The 18,361-nt window shown below is 35.1% G+C and overlaps 1 protein-coding gene across 3 annotated transcripts in view; it reads right to left on the minus strand.

The window, feature by feature from the left end:
• Positions 1-18,361, minus strand: part of LOC106670050 (gamma-aminobutyric acid receptor alpha-like) — a 156,447-nt gene that overhangs the window by 84,268 nt on the left and 53,818 nt on the right. For all 3 annotated transcript variants that reach the window (XM_014400044.2, XM_014400045.2, XM_024227981.1), the window contains exon 2: positions 361-457. In XM_014400044.2, the coding sequence (XP_014255530.1) occupies positions 361-449 (89 nt within the window). In that variant the 5' untranslated portion in view covers positions 450-457. The remainder of the gene's footprint in view (positions 1-360; positions 458-18,361) is intronic.

Below are 18,361 nucleotides of genomic sequence, written 5' to 3' on the forward strand. Positions count from 1 at the left end.
GAGAGAGAGAGAGAGAGAGAGAGAGAGAGAGCGAGAGAGAGAGAAAGAGAGAGAGAGAGAAAGAGAGAGAGAGAGAGAGAGAGAGAGAGAGAGAGTGAGAGAGAGAGAAAGAGAGAGAGAAAGTAAGAGAGGTGTAAACAGGTGGAAATAGAGTGTGAGAGTGAGGGAGAAAGATAGAAAGAGTTGGGTGAGTGAGTTAACGCGTAGGTGAGGGAGAAAGGAGAAAAAGGGAGTGAGTGTGAATATGTATGTGAGAGAGAGAGGGAGAGTAGGGAGTTTGCTTCTTGATTTCTATGATAAAATGTCAACAACTGCACTGCAATATCTACTTTCGGTGAGTTGATAATGCATTACACTCACCTTGTCCTCGGGGATCGGGTCGTTTTTGTTTCGGCAGACAGCAGCAAAAAATATTCTTGAAGTAATGTCAGGAGGAGAATAAAGTTCATCTAGCCACCTGAAAAAAAAGCGTAAGTATTAATCAAGAGTATCAGGTAAAGTCAAACGGTTGACGAGAATCAGGTTCCAGTCAAACAACAGCAATCAACTGTTTAAACTCAATAAATTCATACAACGATGGAATCCCTTGAAACTCAATTCGGTGTTCCCTCGTTTGATTTTTCAGAAATGGCAAGCCTAGTCATCCAGTCAATTTTTTTCCGGCGCCCACAGCAATTTAACGCTAACTAAATTGCTTGTCTAAGTAATTATATTGCCGACTTTTTATAGTTCTTAAAATTGGTATGATTTCCTCACTACTATTTTATTTGTAATGCAATTACATATTTAAATTAAAATTTCAAAAAATTATTATGCAACTTTTGTTTATAGTAACTATACATTACTATACACTATGCTTGTACTTCTCGTAGATTTTTTCGCGTTATTAAAAATCTTAGAAATATCATATAAATGCAAATGCAACGGAAACTTATACATCTTGAAATTGTACCAACTTGTCAGCAAGTTCATATTTAATTCAGACGTTCTTTGTTTTTCCGCCTAGACAACCGAACAACCGAACCGTAGAATTTTACTACGCTCAAAATACAGGGATAAATGGAATTAAGTAATATAAGACCGAATGTCTACCCCATCGGAAATCCATCCGTTTATTATGCTAATCTTCTGGAAGAAACCCGTCACTAATGAAAGGGAAAAGGCTTTAGATCAAAGTTGGATCCTTCAGCAAGTTTATCCAACAATAAGTGATGGATCTGTCACAACTCGTCGAACTGAAATCGAGTTGCGAAGACTCGCCCATACTCGGTCGTTGAAGAAGCGGGACTGCATTCGTAAAGAAGAAACGAATAACGCAAAGTGAAAACGAATGTCTTTGGACGAGAATTCATTCCCATGAACGTAATAACATTATAAAACAATAACCTTACATAAATAGTGACCAAAAGTATTTTTACAGATATACATAAACAGAAAGAGATAGAAATTCAACAAATGGGGGGAGGGCATTAGAGATCGAAGGAGTGAGAATAAGAGAAGGAGAAATAGGAAAGAGAAAGGAAAGAGAGAAAAGGGAAAGGAGAGAGAGAGAGAGAGAGAGAGAGAGAGAGAGAGAGAGAGAGAGAGTGTGTGAGTGACTCAGTGAAAGAGGAGAAACTAAATGACTGAGAGAGAGGAAAGAGTGAGGGTGACTGAGTGAACATGTGGTGGAAAGAGTAGATAGAGAAAAAAAGAGGGAGAGTGAGAATGAATAAATACTATTATTTAAAAAATCTCACAAATTTAGGTAGACCTCTTTCCAAATTAACGAGTAAGAGAGGTGTGAGGAGTGAAACTAAGGGAGATAGAACGAAAGAGGGGTTAGTGAGTGCGTAAGTTAATGAGTGAATGAGTGACAAAGGAGAAAAAGAGAGTAAGGGGGAAAGAATTGAGACAGGAAAGAACGAGATGAAAACACATAGTACTGTTTAATTCACAAAATCTCACAAATTTTGAAGAGAATGACTGACTATGCGATAAAGGAAAACGAAAGAGTGCGAGGGAGTGAATGAGAGAGGAGAGAGCGAGAGAAAAAGAGATCGAATGTAAGAAGGAATGGATGAATACTCTTTTGTTTAAACAATCTCACAAATTTTGGAGACAATGAGTGAATGAGTTAAAGCGTGTGTGAGAGGAAAGAGAGTGAGTGAGATAGAAAGAGAGTGAGAGGGAGGGAATGAGAGAAGAGAGGGCGAGAAAAAATGAGATAGGACGTGAGAGTGGGAAGGAATGAATGAATCCTTTTTTATTTAAACACTCTCACAAATTTTGAAGAAAATAAGTGAGTGAGATAGATAGATAGATAGATAGATAGATAGATAGATAGATAGATAGATAGAGAGAGAGAGAGAGAGAGATAAAAAAATAGAAATAGAGATGGAGATAGATATAAATAGATAGATAGAGATGGATAAAGATAAAGATAGAGATGGAGATACAGGTAGAGGTAGAGATAGATAGAGATAGAGATAGAGATAAAGATAAAGATAAAGATAGAGATAGAGATAGAGATAGAGATAGAGGTAGAGATAGAGATAGAGATAGAGATGGAGATAGAGATAGGGATAAAGATAGAGATAGAGGTAGAGAAATTTTTACAAACTGGAGTTGGGAATATTTAAATATTTAAATTCTATCATCATATTTTGAGAGAGGAGAGAGGAGCGAGAGAGAGTGAGAGAGAGAGAGAGAGAGAGAGAGAGAGAGAGAGTGAGAGAGAGAGTGGGAGAATGATTGTGATGTGTGAGTTGGTTGGTTCGTCTTGTATGATAGTGTACATATTTGCCTTTGTAACGCGCGTGTGCGTCTTTTCGTTGATTTACCCAAATATGTGGTTTGATTTAAAAAAAAAAGTTACTATTATTCTGTTCCGTAATTTGCACATCAGCGCTTTTTTTCGTAGTGAAGGAGGTCGATAAATTTATAATCATTACTTTAGTCATTAACAATAAAACTGTATGAACTTTACACCAGTGCTTCAAATAGCTCGTCCTGGTTAGGTTCGAAGATTTTTCGGTGTTCAAACACTTAGCCGAACTTATGAAAACGGGATATGGAAAAAGTAAACAACTTTTTAAAAATTCCCTCAAGGAACCAACTCCTTCCCGCGGTAATCCGCCCATTATGGCCCTTTAGTTTTTCTAAGCTTTTCTGCTACACTGAACTCGCCGATAATTGGGTCGGAAAAGTAATTAACTGGCTAAACAATGAAATAAACTTGACGGGATAATGAATAACTTTTATTGAAGGTGTTTCCAATTTGCGATACCCTCGAAACTCGACGGAAATGGCAAGTCACTTTTTTGACTTTTCGAAACAACCCTTATGATTTTAAAACTTCAAATCTATGTAACAAAATTTTCTTACACGTAAATAATTATACGATGACATAGCATCAAAACAAGCAAATAATCGAGAAACATTTCTTGCTAGCATTATGTAATTTTTTTTAAATTAACCAACCAAAATTAAATTAGTAATAACCTCTTGTATAAGGCAAAAATATCACCTTTTCTTGCTTAAATTTATACGAATCGTATATAGTACTAAATAATCTATAATTATTTAAGAATTCCTTCCAGATCTTAAATGAAACTTAACTGGAAGGTTTCGGAGGAAAGGAAAGACGTGAAAAATCGCCTTGTTAAAAAAATTGTGGGAGGAACGAAATACGTCTCAGCAGGCAACTGTCCTCTACTTATTCCCATCAATCTTTCTTTAGAGGAAATAGGTATAGATGAAGATAAGAGAGAGAGTTTATCAATAATGTTCTGTTTTAGATTCTATGATGTGAAGAATTATAGGGATCATCCTGGCAACCAGATTTCCTTCACAATTCAAGGTTTAAAAGAAAATGGAAAAAGTTCTACATTTTGAAATGTATATACAAAAACTCTATTTCAACGTCGACTAAGCAAAATTCCTTTTACAAAGGAAGAGTTGTTTATCCCTGAATATCGATGTGAAACCCTATAGTGACGATTTTATAAATGCTAGCCAAACGTCAACACCTTGGCAATACGTACCAATTTAACAACATCCAAACGGCCATATTTGATTATTTATTCAACTGGGTTGAGAAATAAAAATACGAATTCTGAGTTCCTACGATATTGTTGTTCGATCTGTTTGTGTATGCTGTGAAAGTTAATTTGGGCACTGGAGCGACAGGTAAGAAAGAAGTCCTTCCCCGTATTTCATTGTACTGTATGTATGTATAAACGGGACTGTTGCTATTATTACCGTTTTGTTGAATTTGTTATATTGCTCCTATATAAATATTATTAATTATAATATTATATTATATTTAAGACTTTATCAATGTTTATCTATCAGATGTCCAATTAAATACTGCATGTTATCAAAATCCGAACACATACGAGTTTGTACCAGAAATTTCGAATTCGTTTAGCTTTTTATTTATAACTTGTTTTTTTGTATTTGTTATTATTAATAATGTAGATTTTTAAAATAAAATTGTACTTTTGATGATAGATTGAAGCGAGCTCAGTCAGAGGGATGATTCATGTCGTATTTTGGCTGTAAATAACATTTTCCTGTGCGAACGAAATTTTGGTAGATAACAAAGAGAGGGTGGGAGTGAGTGATAAAGATACAGATATAGAATGAAAAGGGCATTAGAGATCGAAGGAGTGAGAATAAGAGAAGGAGAAATAGGAAAGAGAAAGGAAATAGAGGAAAGGGAAAGGAGAGAGAGAGAGACAGAGANAAACAGTGAGAGCGACATAATGAAAATCACAGAAACAAGAGATCGGTGGTATGTTATGGAGCCCAAGTCTGGGGATATTAGAATTTGCCGGAAGTAGAAAAAGTTCAAAAATATTTTACGAAAAGGCTATTTATTCTACTCCCACCGAAAACACCGGATTATATAATATATGTGGAAACCACAAGCTCACCTCTTTACAATTGCACACTAAAATAACATCTAAATTATATCCGTACAGTATTAAATCTTCCCCCAAACAGACAAACCAATTTCCTGGCCAATGTAATAATAGATAAAGAAATATCTTGGTATAAACATCTAGTGCAAATAGGCAACCAGGTGCAATTAGAAATTAATAAAAAAGATCTTAAAACGTTTAATTTGGAGAATTTAATAAGTAAAATTGAAATTAAAACAAAAACTAAAAAAAAATTCGAACGGTTGGTTGGGATGGGAAGTTGGTGACCGAGAGGATCAAAGTCACAATAGCTCAAGTGGTAGAGCAGCCGCGTATTTAGCCGTAGGTCGTGGGTTCGAATCCCGCTCGTGACACTAACTTTTTCATTTCAACTAATACCTTACATACAGATTAATTAATTGAAATAAAATAAAAATAAATTTAAAAAATAAATAAATAAACGATGATTACTAAACTTAAGAAAAATCTCTTTATACACAATTGTAAATAATAAATTAGGCAACTTGACAAAGGCTTACAGCTATCGTCTTTATATGCTGTTAAATATATATAAATTTATACATACAATATTACTGTTGTAATATGTTGCATTTTATATTTTATTTATGTAAATAAAAGCATTGATTTATTTATACATTCACAGAGACAGGGAAATAGACAAAAGTGAGCGATATAGGGAAAGACTGTGAGTGATAGAGAGAAAAAGTGAGAGAAGGAAAGAGAGTGTGTGAGGGAGAAAGAGCCTGTGCACGTGTGTTTGTTTGATTTTAAGTGAAAGTTCTGTGGTACAATAAATTTTATTACGCACCCAACCGTCCTTAAGAAAAATAATGATAAGGAAACCAATGATGGCCGCAACGGTTTAGTCGTTGGCACGGTGCTCATCACTGTAAGGTAAAAGGTCCCGGGTTCGGATCCAGCGGCCCTGCATTCGAACACGACATACTTACAAATGGGCTTTTTTCAAAAACACCGGCACCCCGAGGGTTGTTGATATAACCTCTGCTGTTGCGAACCCTCGTAAAAAAAGTAATGTAAATAAGACATCAAATATAAATTTTATTAAACACATTCGTGACTTTTTACATTTTTAAAAACAGATTTAAGGAAAGAAAAGAAAACCGACAACCAAGGACTGTTTATACTCATGCCACTATAATTAGATGGGATTTTTTTTATCAGTCGATGATCAGCCTATGATCTAGCACTATCAAAGAAATAAAACAGCCCAATATTAGTCTGATTAATTCATCCTCTAACAACTGAAGAATAAAAGTTTTCGAGTAAAATCCCCGGGCACACATGATATAATTCTCTTAATAAAAGAAAGGAAATAGAACGCCGGTCGGAGTTATAAAAGAGGAGTTAAGGTGGAAGTATAAACCTAGATTTTTCTCGTTTACAGTTGAGATCCAAAGTTCCTTTGCTTGTCTACCGTGCCTTTTGTGAAGGATTCCTGTTGATTCCTCATCGGATCACGGTCATCTGCAGTAAGAGTATTACATTACCGATATGGCATGTCTCCTTTCTTAGACCTTTACCTGTCGGGAAAAGCTCACGACCACTCGTTGTCTCTTTACGACCCCACATAAGGTCTCGGAGAGTACGTCTCGGCGAATTAATTCCGCTCATGTAATAGGACCATTACCTTTCTTATATGCTCTAGGAAATCCCGTGGATACTTAATCTCTGCAATAGGGATCTTTTTATGACGAAATACTCCTTCGATTGTTTGTAATTGTGAACGTCTTGTGAAATGTATAGACCATACAGTCAAGCTGATATGTATATATATATATATATATATATCGAAAATCTATCATACTAAATGTAAAAACCTTTTTTTCACTCGTACAGATAGACGTACTGTTTATGAACCATTTGGTAAAATGCTAAATCAAGATTTATTGCTTTTTAAATTAATTACTTGAAATTTTTCGGTTTTTGGGAATGACATAAATATGAGGGAGTTGTAACTTTTAGAAGTTTATTGTTAGAACTGTACTATGTAAATTTGTCAGGCAAATTATTTAAACCGGGACACTGAAACTAAAACCTGAAAAAAATCAAAGTTACAATAACAAAGTAACGATTTCGACTGGGTTAAAAATATTTAGTTTGGTTGTTTTCGGTCATTTTTATTTTTCACAGTAGTTTCGCCTTCTCGCCATCTTCAATGGTGGGTCTCTGAAGAGATAATCTCACAATATAAAAATTCCAGCTGGTATAAATTAAACTTTACACTGAAAATTATATGTATTAATAGTTAGTAATTGTTTTTCTGACCTGTGCCAACCGTTTGTGCAGTGAGAAAAGTCATTTTCGAAAAAAGGAAAAATAAGTAAATAATAAGGGCAAAAAAACTAATAGAACAGGCTGTAAAAATAAAACATGGATTGAAATTTGAACCAGAAAAATAAAACATGAATTTGTAAATAAACTGTGGTATTACGTCTTAGGTATAAATAATACAAGAGAATAGATTTATTTTTGGTTGTTGACTATATTAAGGAACATGACACGTCTGTGTACATTGTCAAACCTTTACGTAAAATGAAAACGTGTGCTTTCAGAGGAGGAAATGTAAATGTATTAAGTTGTATTTTCAAGACTGAATCTTGTTGAGATTAAATGTATTCATTGAACTAGTTTAAATTGGATAGATTGTTATTTGTTATGTTATTTTGCTCCCTTCATTTTTGTTATTGAGTTGTTACTAGTTTAAAGATTTACATAAAATTGTGAACAATCACACCTTGTTCAGATTTTTGGAAAAAACGGGACTACTTTATGTATAAAGCAGTCATAAATAACTCGTCGTGTGTTTATTTGTTTATATTCAAACATAATGTATTTATTAGCGTGAATGTCCAATGTCAAGGTTGTGAAATAATGAGTACTCCACCGACCCTCTATTAGATTAGTAATATATGTATTGATAGGGGGTGATGGTATGAAAATAGGAAATAATGTATTTAAGAGTGAATGAGAGTGTGCACGGGTTGGATTTGGAAATGACCTAGCTGTTGTTATTACTCAGAGCCCAACCTCGGTGGCTGGTTGGATATAAACGAGTTCTGTCCATGGACTGCCAACACTCGGGGTGAGTGATCCTCGAGGCCTGCCAGTAGTTCATTGTAAGCTACTTAAGCTGGTATTGCCATTGGATTGCGAGGTGATAGGCTCCAAGGCAGATTTAACCTTATATAGATCAGAAATCAGCTTGAAGGATTACGCGTTAAGCACTCATTGCTGTTATATCGTAAAATGCATTCTATCTTAAAGTACATATGTAAAGGACATATTATAATTAAGAATTATACATATAATTGTGAATAAGGTAGTTCCGCCATTCATTCTCAAGCTTGTAGATACATTCATTCTCATAAATATTTAATACAATCTACCAAGTAACAAGTTACCAGGAAGTTAGTCGTTCCCGATCATTTTGGTCTGCCAATCGCTTGGTTGGTCTGTAAGACGTGGGTTTTCTCCATCTTGAAGAGTATGTCTTGGTAATGTTATTTCCAAAGAAAAAGACGACTTACGTCTACACAGACCCAAATCTGAAGACGGCGGATGCCTCTGATAGACCAACGCAGTGAAGATAAGATAGGCCGACCAGGTTAATCGGTTAAGGACAAATTACAGGTTAATCACTCTTCAGACCACAGATTTATTTCACAATTTATTGTATTATAACTATTTTAGCATGGATATGTTATAAGGCGGAATAAATCATTTTTGTGTACCATTTTGGTGGTATTGATTTCGCGTAACTTGTTAGGTTAGGAATGGTTAGATTAGATAGGGTTAGAGTTAAACTAGTGTTAAGGACGGATTAGGCTACGTTAGGTATTGTTACCGCTAGAATTTGTGTTAAGGATGTGTTAGGTGAGTTTTGTTAGGTTTAAGGTTAAGGACGGACGAGGTTAAGTTAGTTAGGTTTAGCAGTAAAAGTAAGGTAAGGGACAATTAGATTAGGTCAGGGTTAGTATTAAAGACGAGATAGGTAAGGTTTAGTCATAAGTTAGGGGTAAGGGTAGAAGTTAGGTAAGTCTCAAGCTTGTAGATACATTCATTCTCATAAGTATTTAACACAAACCATAACAAGCTAAGGTCATTCCAAAGACTAGGTTGTATGATGATGACGGGAGCTTTTCCCACTACACCAACCATAGCTTTGGAAGTGATAACAAACACCACACCTCTACACATTGAGGTCAAGGTTAAAGCACTAACCAGCTGCTATAGATTAATTAGTGAAGGCAGCTGGAACCATAAGGGAAATAATATAGGANCGGGCCTACTCAGGCTTTTAACCCCTCGGGTCCTGGTCGCCCGCCCTGTGTAATATATATATAACACAAACCATCAAGTAACAAGATGATACGTAATTTAGTCGTTACCAATCATTTTGGTCTACTTAACCTAGTTGGGCTGGGCTGTGGTTGTTTGGCAATGTTTTGGCATTTTGCCTTAAGTCAGGCATGGGCAACATTCGGCCCGAGTAATGAATGTGGCCTTCGAACAATTTTTCAATATTAGCATTTAACTTCTAGTAATTAATCGAATGAATGTTAGATACTTCTATATTTAAAAAAAAGATTCAGTTATAAAGAATTAAAACTTTGAGACTAATCTGTAGTCGACTATGCTCCTGTTGATATACAAGTAGAAATAATTAATTTACAATGTGATGAATTATTACAAGAGAAAAGTCGAGAAAAACAAAAAAATTTGTGTAATTTTTATGAGCAATTGAATAATGAAAAATGTGGAAATTTAAAAAAACTTGCCAAGACGTATTTAATAATCTTTAGCTCAACTTTACATTTGGAGGCTGTGTTAAGAATAGCTATTACATGTATAGAACCAGATATTAAAAAAATAATAAGTGCTACAAACCGCCTCAACACGCCGCATTAGCTATTATGTTAATTTATTGAATTGATTTATTTACAATTATTCTTAAACAAATTTCATAATAAAATGTTGTTTACTTAAAGAAATAAGTGATTTGCTTAACCTTTTTCAATTCGAATTGACTAAAGTTTTATTGTTTTCAAGCATCCCTTCACCTAGATAGCGCCTTATAAGCGTTTTTGCTAAACAGAGAACCAATCAGAATTCTTCATACATATAAGAAGTTGATGACCAACAAGGAAACTCTTTGTTAGAGGATTAACCTATTAGCTTCATAGATCAGGCTCATCCTAGAATAATATATCGTCCGGCCCGTGAATATATTTTTTTTTCAATCCGGCCAGGAGGCAAATACAGTTGGCCATGGCTGCCTTAAGTGGAAGAAGGTCTAGGAAATTTTTTTTATCAAGAAAGAAAATCACACAATTCACAAATATCATCCAAACCCAACACTGAAGATCGCCATCTTACAGAGGATTACCAAGCCAAAATGGTAGGCAAAGCCCAAATTACCTCCCACAGTACAGAAATAGAAATTTCCCAATTTAATCACTGCTATACCCAAGAATTCCCATGACTAGCCGCATGCGTACATGCTCTATATAAAGAGCCAAGGCATGACACCCCCCCCCTATTTTATAATGCGACCTTTCTCTGCTTACGCCGGCTTTTGGCTCAAAATGTGATGAGAAATCTTGGCAATTTAAAGGCGACGGAGGTGATTCCTCTCTCCCACTCATTATTTCATTATTATTAACAATAAATTCACTAATTTCGTGGTCCGCTTGACCAATTAATATATTACAATTAATTAAGGTTTTTAGTTGAGATAAAAAAGTCAATGGCACGAGCGGGATTCGAACCCACGATCTTCGGCTAGATACTCTGCTGCTCTTCCACTGGAGCTATCGTGACCTCGATCCACTCGGACACTAACTTCCCATCTCAACCGCACCTTTTGAATATTCCCTCCTTTTTGCCATTTTTCAAATGTCGTGTAATCGGGTTGGATTCTCGACGACAAATGAAATGGCCACGGAGAGCTTTAGTGAAGCATACTTTATTTTCAATCATTAAATTCACTAATTTCGTGGTCGGCTTGACCAATTAATATATTACAAGTAATTAAGGTTTTTAGTTTAGATAAAAAAGTCAATGGCACGAGCGGGATTCGAACCAACTTCCCATCTCAACCTCACCTTTTTGAATTTTCCCTCCTTTTGCCATTTTTCGAATCCAGTCCGATTACACGATATTTGTAAAATGGCAAAAAGGAGGGAAAATTCAAAAGGTGAGGTTGAGATGGGAAATTGGTGTCCGAGTGGATCGAGGTCACGATAGCTCAAGTGGTAGAGTAGCGGCGTATCAAGTGGAAGATCGTGGGTTCGAATCCCGCTCGTGCCATTGACTTTTTTATCTCAACTAAAAACCTTAATTAATTGTAATTATTATCAATAATGAACAAAAGGTTAACAGTCAGATATGATATTTGCTTTATATTGGAAAAGAAAGTACAATATCCAGATGGTAAGAAAGTTTGCTTTTTAATAAACCCCATTGCCAATGGAATAAAAGATCTCGTCTTGAGATAAAATGATCCCATTTAGAGATTTAGGGCAAGTGGGTTTGATAGCCAAATAAAACGTTGGTTTATTCTAGTGACAAAATTATAAACTTCGATTTTTTTTATTCTGTTCAAATCGACCAAACAGTTGGTTCTATACAATTTCCGATTGAAAACAGCCCAACTCTGGCTATTTACGATATATCACACAAAAATAAACATGTTCTAAATGTTTATTTGCTTTTGACATCGAATCATTAATAATCCCTGTTAATTTTTAAATCATCGAAGTATATATTTTTATTTTATCTCGACATCGTATTCATTTTTTTGAAGTACGATTTAAATCCTAAAGTATTTCACGCTATTACGAATATGAATCGATTTAAGTCCTTAATTGCAGAATGTTGCCAAAATATTTATTTTATCTTGCACTCCTTCAATTTGTTGAATATTATAATTACATTATTGTTATTGTTGATTTTTATTTTTCTACAAGGAGTGAAAAGTGTTAAGATTTTGACCAACTTTTATTATTTTTTATCAGGTTATTTTTAATTATATATATTCTCAATTAATTATACAGAATTTTTTCATTTTCAAAAATACTATGTATAATTAATTGAGTATTAGGATTTTTCTTTTATCCTTCTCGCCGATTCAAATTATATTTCAATGAACATACAAGTTAATTAACTTTTTTGCGGATTTCTATGTCGCCTTTTAGAATATATTTTTTTTTTAGAAAATTGTCATTTTGATTTGAAAACAATGTGCTTTTTGAGGCGACATCAAACCTGCTACATCATAGGAAATAGTTATTAGTTTCTTCTTTGTGCTCTCACGTGTTGGAACGGTTTCACCACATCTGACGGCTGTGATAATTACAAATTTCGAGGGAGTACACTAGCTTGTCGAAACTGGATACCGAACCGGACAGAAAGAAAATTAGATCCGGCGAAAAGAAACGTTTTGAATGGGATATATTTTTTTTCTCTTAAAAGAAAAACAGTACAAGACAAAAGGGAGCAATTAACGTAAAAAGTTGGTTTTGCTCCACACAGGCCCGGGGCTCAGAAGAAATTTCGGCTCGACTGTTTTGATGAAAGGAAGTTGAATATCGTTAGGGAAACTATTCAGTAAGCCGTTTAAACGAACGTAATCCCTCGTCTTGGGACAATTATTAACTTACAGATGTCACTCGTCCTTTAGCGGTTTCTCGTCGGACCAATCGATACTAATCATCATCAAAATCCCTTCAGTCCATAGGAAAATTTAACCGATTATAATGGCAGCTACGTATGAAACATTCATACAGCGATCAGCATAAATTATGCAATGACGCCGACATCACGTCGAACTTTCTGAATTTTCAAGTTTCGTAGCTTTACTCCTCACAAAGGCATCTGAATTTCGTACCATCTCCGGATAATGCGAATCGATACAAGTGATGAATTATTATCAATTCATTCAACGAATGTTTGAATTTTCAGTTTTGTTTTATTTATTTGTAATAATGATTGATCGATTTTACCTTAAACCGCTAATTCCCAAAGAGAAAATTAGTGCCTCAATTTTAATGGCAACTGTATTTTTTTTCTAGAGTTCTAGAACTCCCGCTGAGATGAAATATATTCTGTCTCGCTTGCCGAACCTCGAACTTCTGGTTTTGACCTAATTACATCCCAAATTCCTAAATAGTTCTCTCAAAAAGCTATTATATTCCTCACATACCTTTACAATTGTATGTTCCGCACTACCCATTTTTCTTTACTCTGGAAATATTCGAACATATCCTCTTTCTGAAACCTGGCAAACTAGTTCAAAATGCCTCATCATACTTTTTACTTCCCATCATGCCCAAAGAATTTGCAAAAATTCTCCTTACAAGACTATTGGCAAGATGTGTGGTATCTTTCTTTAGTTAACGATTATTTGGAGATCGTGAGATGCAGTCTAGTGTGACGTAAGATTTACAAAAACATTTTCTTTATCGTGCCAACGTTTCGGTCTTTATTGAGATCATCGTCAAGGCCAGGGATTTATAACCATTGTTTAAATTATACAAATACATGTAGGACGTGAAAAATGAATTTATACATTGCTAGAAATTTGATTCAATCGAAGTGTTTTCTGTGTAGATGTGTCATAGTCGTAGTTAGATAGTCTGATTCTTCAACTATTTTGCTTTCCTTTCCCTAATTATCCCCGTCTATGTAATCCTGAAAGGATAATCAGGGCGAACCATTACCCATTTTTTCCCATTACCCATCCTTTTACCTCAAAGAAGCCGACTCCTCATATAAAAATGTTTTCTGCCCCAACTGTAAAACATCAATATCTCACTGGCACTCTCAACACGACACCCAATAATGACACATCTACACAGAAAACAAACACTTTGAGCCATAAAGATGATCTCAATAGATATCAATAGATCGAAACGTTGGCACGATAAAAAAATGTTTTTCTAAAACCTACGTCACACCAGCCCGCATCTCACCATCTCCAAATAACTATTGCCAAAATTAAACTCCTCTAACCATCTTCCAGATCTTCAGTTTGCCTTTCGCTCCCATCATTCTACAGTCCAGCAAGAATTTTGCGTTTTCTACCCTTTTCTCTTGAGCGCCATGGCTATTGTATTGCATTCTGTAGGAATTAAAGCCTCAAATAGCCTCTGCCTAATTCTCCGCTCTTATTTAATAGAGCCGTTATTCCCGGTCCGACAAAGATCAGATTACTCCAAATACTGCTGTTTAGCCGCGGGGTACCGTCGGATAGTGTGTTTGAAGTTCACTATATCTTTTACACTGCAGATATTCCCATTAAAACACCACCCTCCTTGCATCTTTTGCCGATGAAACAACTTGTGACTGGTTGTCCCTTGTCATCATGATATAAATGACTATTATTTTTTCCGTTGTATTTATTCGTTTCATATGCTTCCTGAGTTTTCAGTGTCTAGGTAGCAGTTCAATTATCGTTCTAATCTTTGCACGTCATTGGTTTAGCAGTGCTGTTATTTTGTCGGATGGTCTGTTTATGAATGTTTTTACACGACATGTACTGGAATATATTCCACCAAGGACTTATTTATAGTCCAGTGTTTGATGGCTCTGCTTTTTACGCAATTTGGTGTGCTGTAAAAGTCGGTTCAGGTCCAGTAGATGTCCTAAATTTGATAATTTTGTTAGATGATTATTATCAAGTTTAATAATTGGTGGTTCATTCGGCTCAAACAAATTTTCTCCTTTTTCCCGCAATTTACGTCAATGCATCATAGAGAAGGTATCAGAACGTATGCCCGGAAAAGGAAGGTCTTAGAAGTTTGGATTGAACAAGGGAATAATTATTAAAATAATACATCAGTTATAACAAATTCTACCTTTCCTTTCTTGAGTAGGAAGGAGCTTCCTAGAACTCCCTGAACGAGAGACACAATGGCAAATAAATTATTAATTAGCCTAAAATATTTAGGAATAAAGTTTAAGGGTTTTACATTGTGAAAACCTGTGCTTAAAATAAAACAATGCGAGGATTTTTTTTATCATTGTCAGTACCGACAAAATTTCCTTGTTACTGGATTGCTAGGTTAGAATAGGTTTGAGTTATTAGCGATCGGTCTATTTATGACCTAGAGCACCGAGACCAATATTGTTCTAATATGTAACACTATCTTCATTGTGCTTCAGACATTTACCAAGTGCTTTTGTGTTTAAGTGCCCTTATGTGTATCCTTCAGGCATTGGCTTTTCCTCTCAGGGTCCGAGGAAACTTAGCCTGAATAGGACTGCACACCAGCACAGGACATATTTCGCTTCTTCTTCCTGACTATATCTGCACAAGATTCTTTTTGCTACTTCGAGTCTAAACGTGTGCATCAGGAGTATGCATTGTCGTCAGTGCCATATTAGGTTTAATAGTTCCGATGTCAGTTTCTGCAGTGGTCTTTGTCATGAGTACGGGGTAAAAAAAAGGAATAAAGTAATGATGAAGAAGAGGTTGATTTTTGTAACACTTTACATATTCATGTGAAAGCATATATTTTTGGGTTTTCCAGAGTGAACTCGCAGACCAACTACAATATACATATATACGTCGGGATCAGGGACGTCAGGATATATATATATATATATATATATATATATATAGAGAGAGAGAGAGAGAGAGAGAAAATTTAACAAAGAAAAATTTATAACGAAGATATCGTAAATTCTTTTATTATACCTTTTTCTCATAGAATCAGTGAATAGAACAATAATGTCATTACTTACTTCAATCCATGCAAATTTTCTGAGGGTCGACATTTTGAACAAATATTATGGGATAAACAAAATATGGACTCTCACAGAATTTCCATCCATCAAATCCATGCTGTCTGACCAAATGCTTTCCATTGAAAAGGTACATCTTAAGAAAGAAATAGATGAGAACAAGGCATAATAAAAGAATTTATGGTATCTTCGTTAAAAAATTTGTTTTGTGGAAAATTTTGATTTTAATGATAGTTTAACATACAATTAATTAAGGTGTTAAGTCCTGATAAAAAAAGTCAGTGTCTCGAGCGGGATTCGAACCCACGAACTTCGGCTTGATACGCCGCTACTCTACCACTTGAGCTATCGTGACTTAATCAAGTGGTAGAGTAGCGGCGTATCAAGCCGTAGGTCGTGGGTTCGAATCCTGCTCGAGACACTGACTTTTTTATCTCAACTTAAAACCTTAATTAATTGTATGATATTAATTGTTCAAGCGGACCACGAAAAATAGTGAACTTAATGAGTTTAACGTAAAAATGATAGGCACTGGGTCCGCCTACACTCGCCGGTTTGTAATCTTTTGTTGATATTTTTGTTGGGATTCTGTTGTCCCTGTTGTGCTCTTGTTTATATGAATTCACCTTTTTTTGTCATGATAACTGCCTTAGTCTGCTTTAGTAATAATAAGGTCATTGTTTGTTAGTTTTTCTTTATATTTTTATTAGTTTTCCTTCTAAGTTTGTTCATCCTTGAGAATGTTGTGTGACTGTTTTGTCTATTATGATGTTTTTTCTTGTATGAATAAGAAGACGATGGATGTTTTTGCGCATTTCAACATGTGTCCACCGATTTGCAGACAACCATCACAAATAAAAATGATGGAAAATAAAAGTTCTCTTAGAGAAGAAAAATCTTCATCTATAAACTTATTGTAATCTTTTATTTACTTAAATTGCATTTTATTTATTTAGGTCTGTATATGATAGGGCCAATTTAACAAAAAAAAGTGATTCAGTTTCTTGTTATCAAATGTTAAAAAATAAATTGTAGTCAAACAATTTTGAAATGCCACATTTCATTCGCGGTCAGTCATTGAATTTTAATCGAATTATCCTAAACTTCATCGAGCTCATTTATATCAACAGCGTGCTTCAAAGACGCGATACCAATTGCTTAGAAGTCCTCAAAGTTCATTAAAATCGTGTTTATTCAACGCAAGCGGTGGCTTCGATATTTGACATCTTGGGTTTGACTTTGGCGATTTCAACTCAAACAATTAATTGGAACGCTCCGGCTTCGGGATTAAGCGATACTAGTTACCTTATCTGTTTTCTCGTTGGTATCAACCCGGCTTTGGAGATGTCCAATTTACATACTCAGCGGCTTACACGGATTTTATTAACTCGTAAAGGCTTTGATACAACCATTGAGACCGGGGACTACAACCCTTTCGTCTCAAACACCAATTTTATACCATGCAAATTGCTTTATTATCGCTTTTCTGTTCGTTTCATTTTGTAATGAGGTAAATATATAATTATAACTGAATGATATCTAAAAACAAGAAAAATGGCAAGTTTGTAAAAATTCGTATTGCAGGATTTTTGAAATAGATTCCACGAGCCTAGTTTCTTCAAGCTTTGAATTAGATTGTGCCACTAAGTAGCGCCAAGCTACTAAACCTTACAAAAAAAATTTCTTTCTTACATATTCTCTTGGTCAAAATGCAAACCATTAGAGATATAACATTAGTTGGAAAAGTCCTTTTGTCAGGTGACGATGTCAGGGATATAAACAGGGTAAGGCAAGACTTTATACGTACTGTACGTACTGTACAAAGGAATTGCAATTTAAGTCAAAATTCTTTATCAGGAACCACCTCAATATTTAATCACTTTATCATTTATATAAGTTGTGAGATATATAAATATGTCCAGGGTGTACTAAATTGACCCTGTAATTTAGTCTTTACCTATCATTTGGGCCAACATGTCAACCTTTAAATGCATGACATTTATTGGAAAAGTCCTTGTAGTCAGAAGACGATGTCAGGGTTATAAGCAGGGCAAGGCAAGACGCATGTACGAGTTGTACAGATACGAACTCAAGACAAATTTCTTCGTCTGAGACAATATTATAAGCGAAACACTTTTTCAAGGCATGTTTTAGACTCTTCAACTTATATATTGTGTGTATACATAAGTTTTTTCGGTTTTTCAAATTTCGACTTTTATCCTTAAACATTTGAAAGCGATACTTATTAACTGCTAGCCCAGTTAGCTCTAGGGTGGGCAAACACTATAGAAACAGATTGATAAGAAAGAAGTAGTTGATTTTTGATCGGTGATCCCCAAACTCAAAAGTCATTTTGGAATGAACTGCAACGCGCACGACATGGATACAGTTGAATTGATTTGAGGCTTGATATACAATTTCGAAATTTATGTGGAATTTACGGTTATAACATAGTAACTTGTGTGAGCCAATAATGGTTTAGATGTTTTAGCTATCAGAGATTTCAAGTGCATCGCACAAAAGGAATAAGAATCCTTTCTTTGGGTTGTGAAACGAAATTTTTGGATAGCCCATGAACATGGTTCCTTCAGGAACCAGGAAGGCCGCATGCTTGATGCATTTCATACCGGAATAGGAATAAATTGGATATTCGGTCGCAAATGAGA

The sequence above is a fragment of the Cimex lectularius genome, unplaced genomic scaffold (genome assembly GCF_000648675.2).
Source record: "Cimex lectularius strain Harlan isolate CLEC.00 unplaced genomic scaffold, Clec_2.1 scaffold38, whole genome shotgun sequence".
Classification (NCBI taxonomy): Eukaryota; Metazoa; Arthropoda; class Insecta; order Hemiptera; family Cimicidae; genus Cimex; species Cimex lectularius.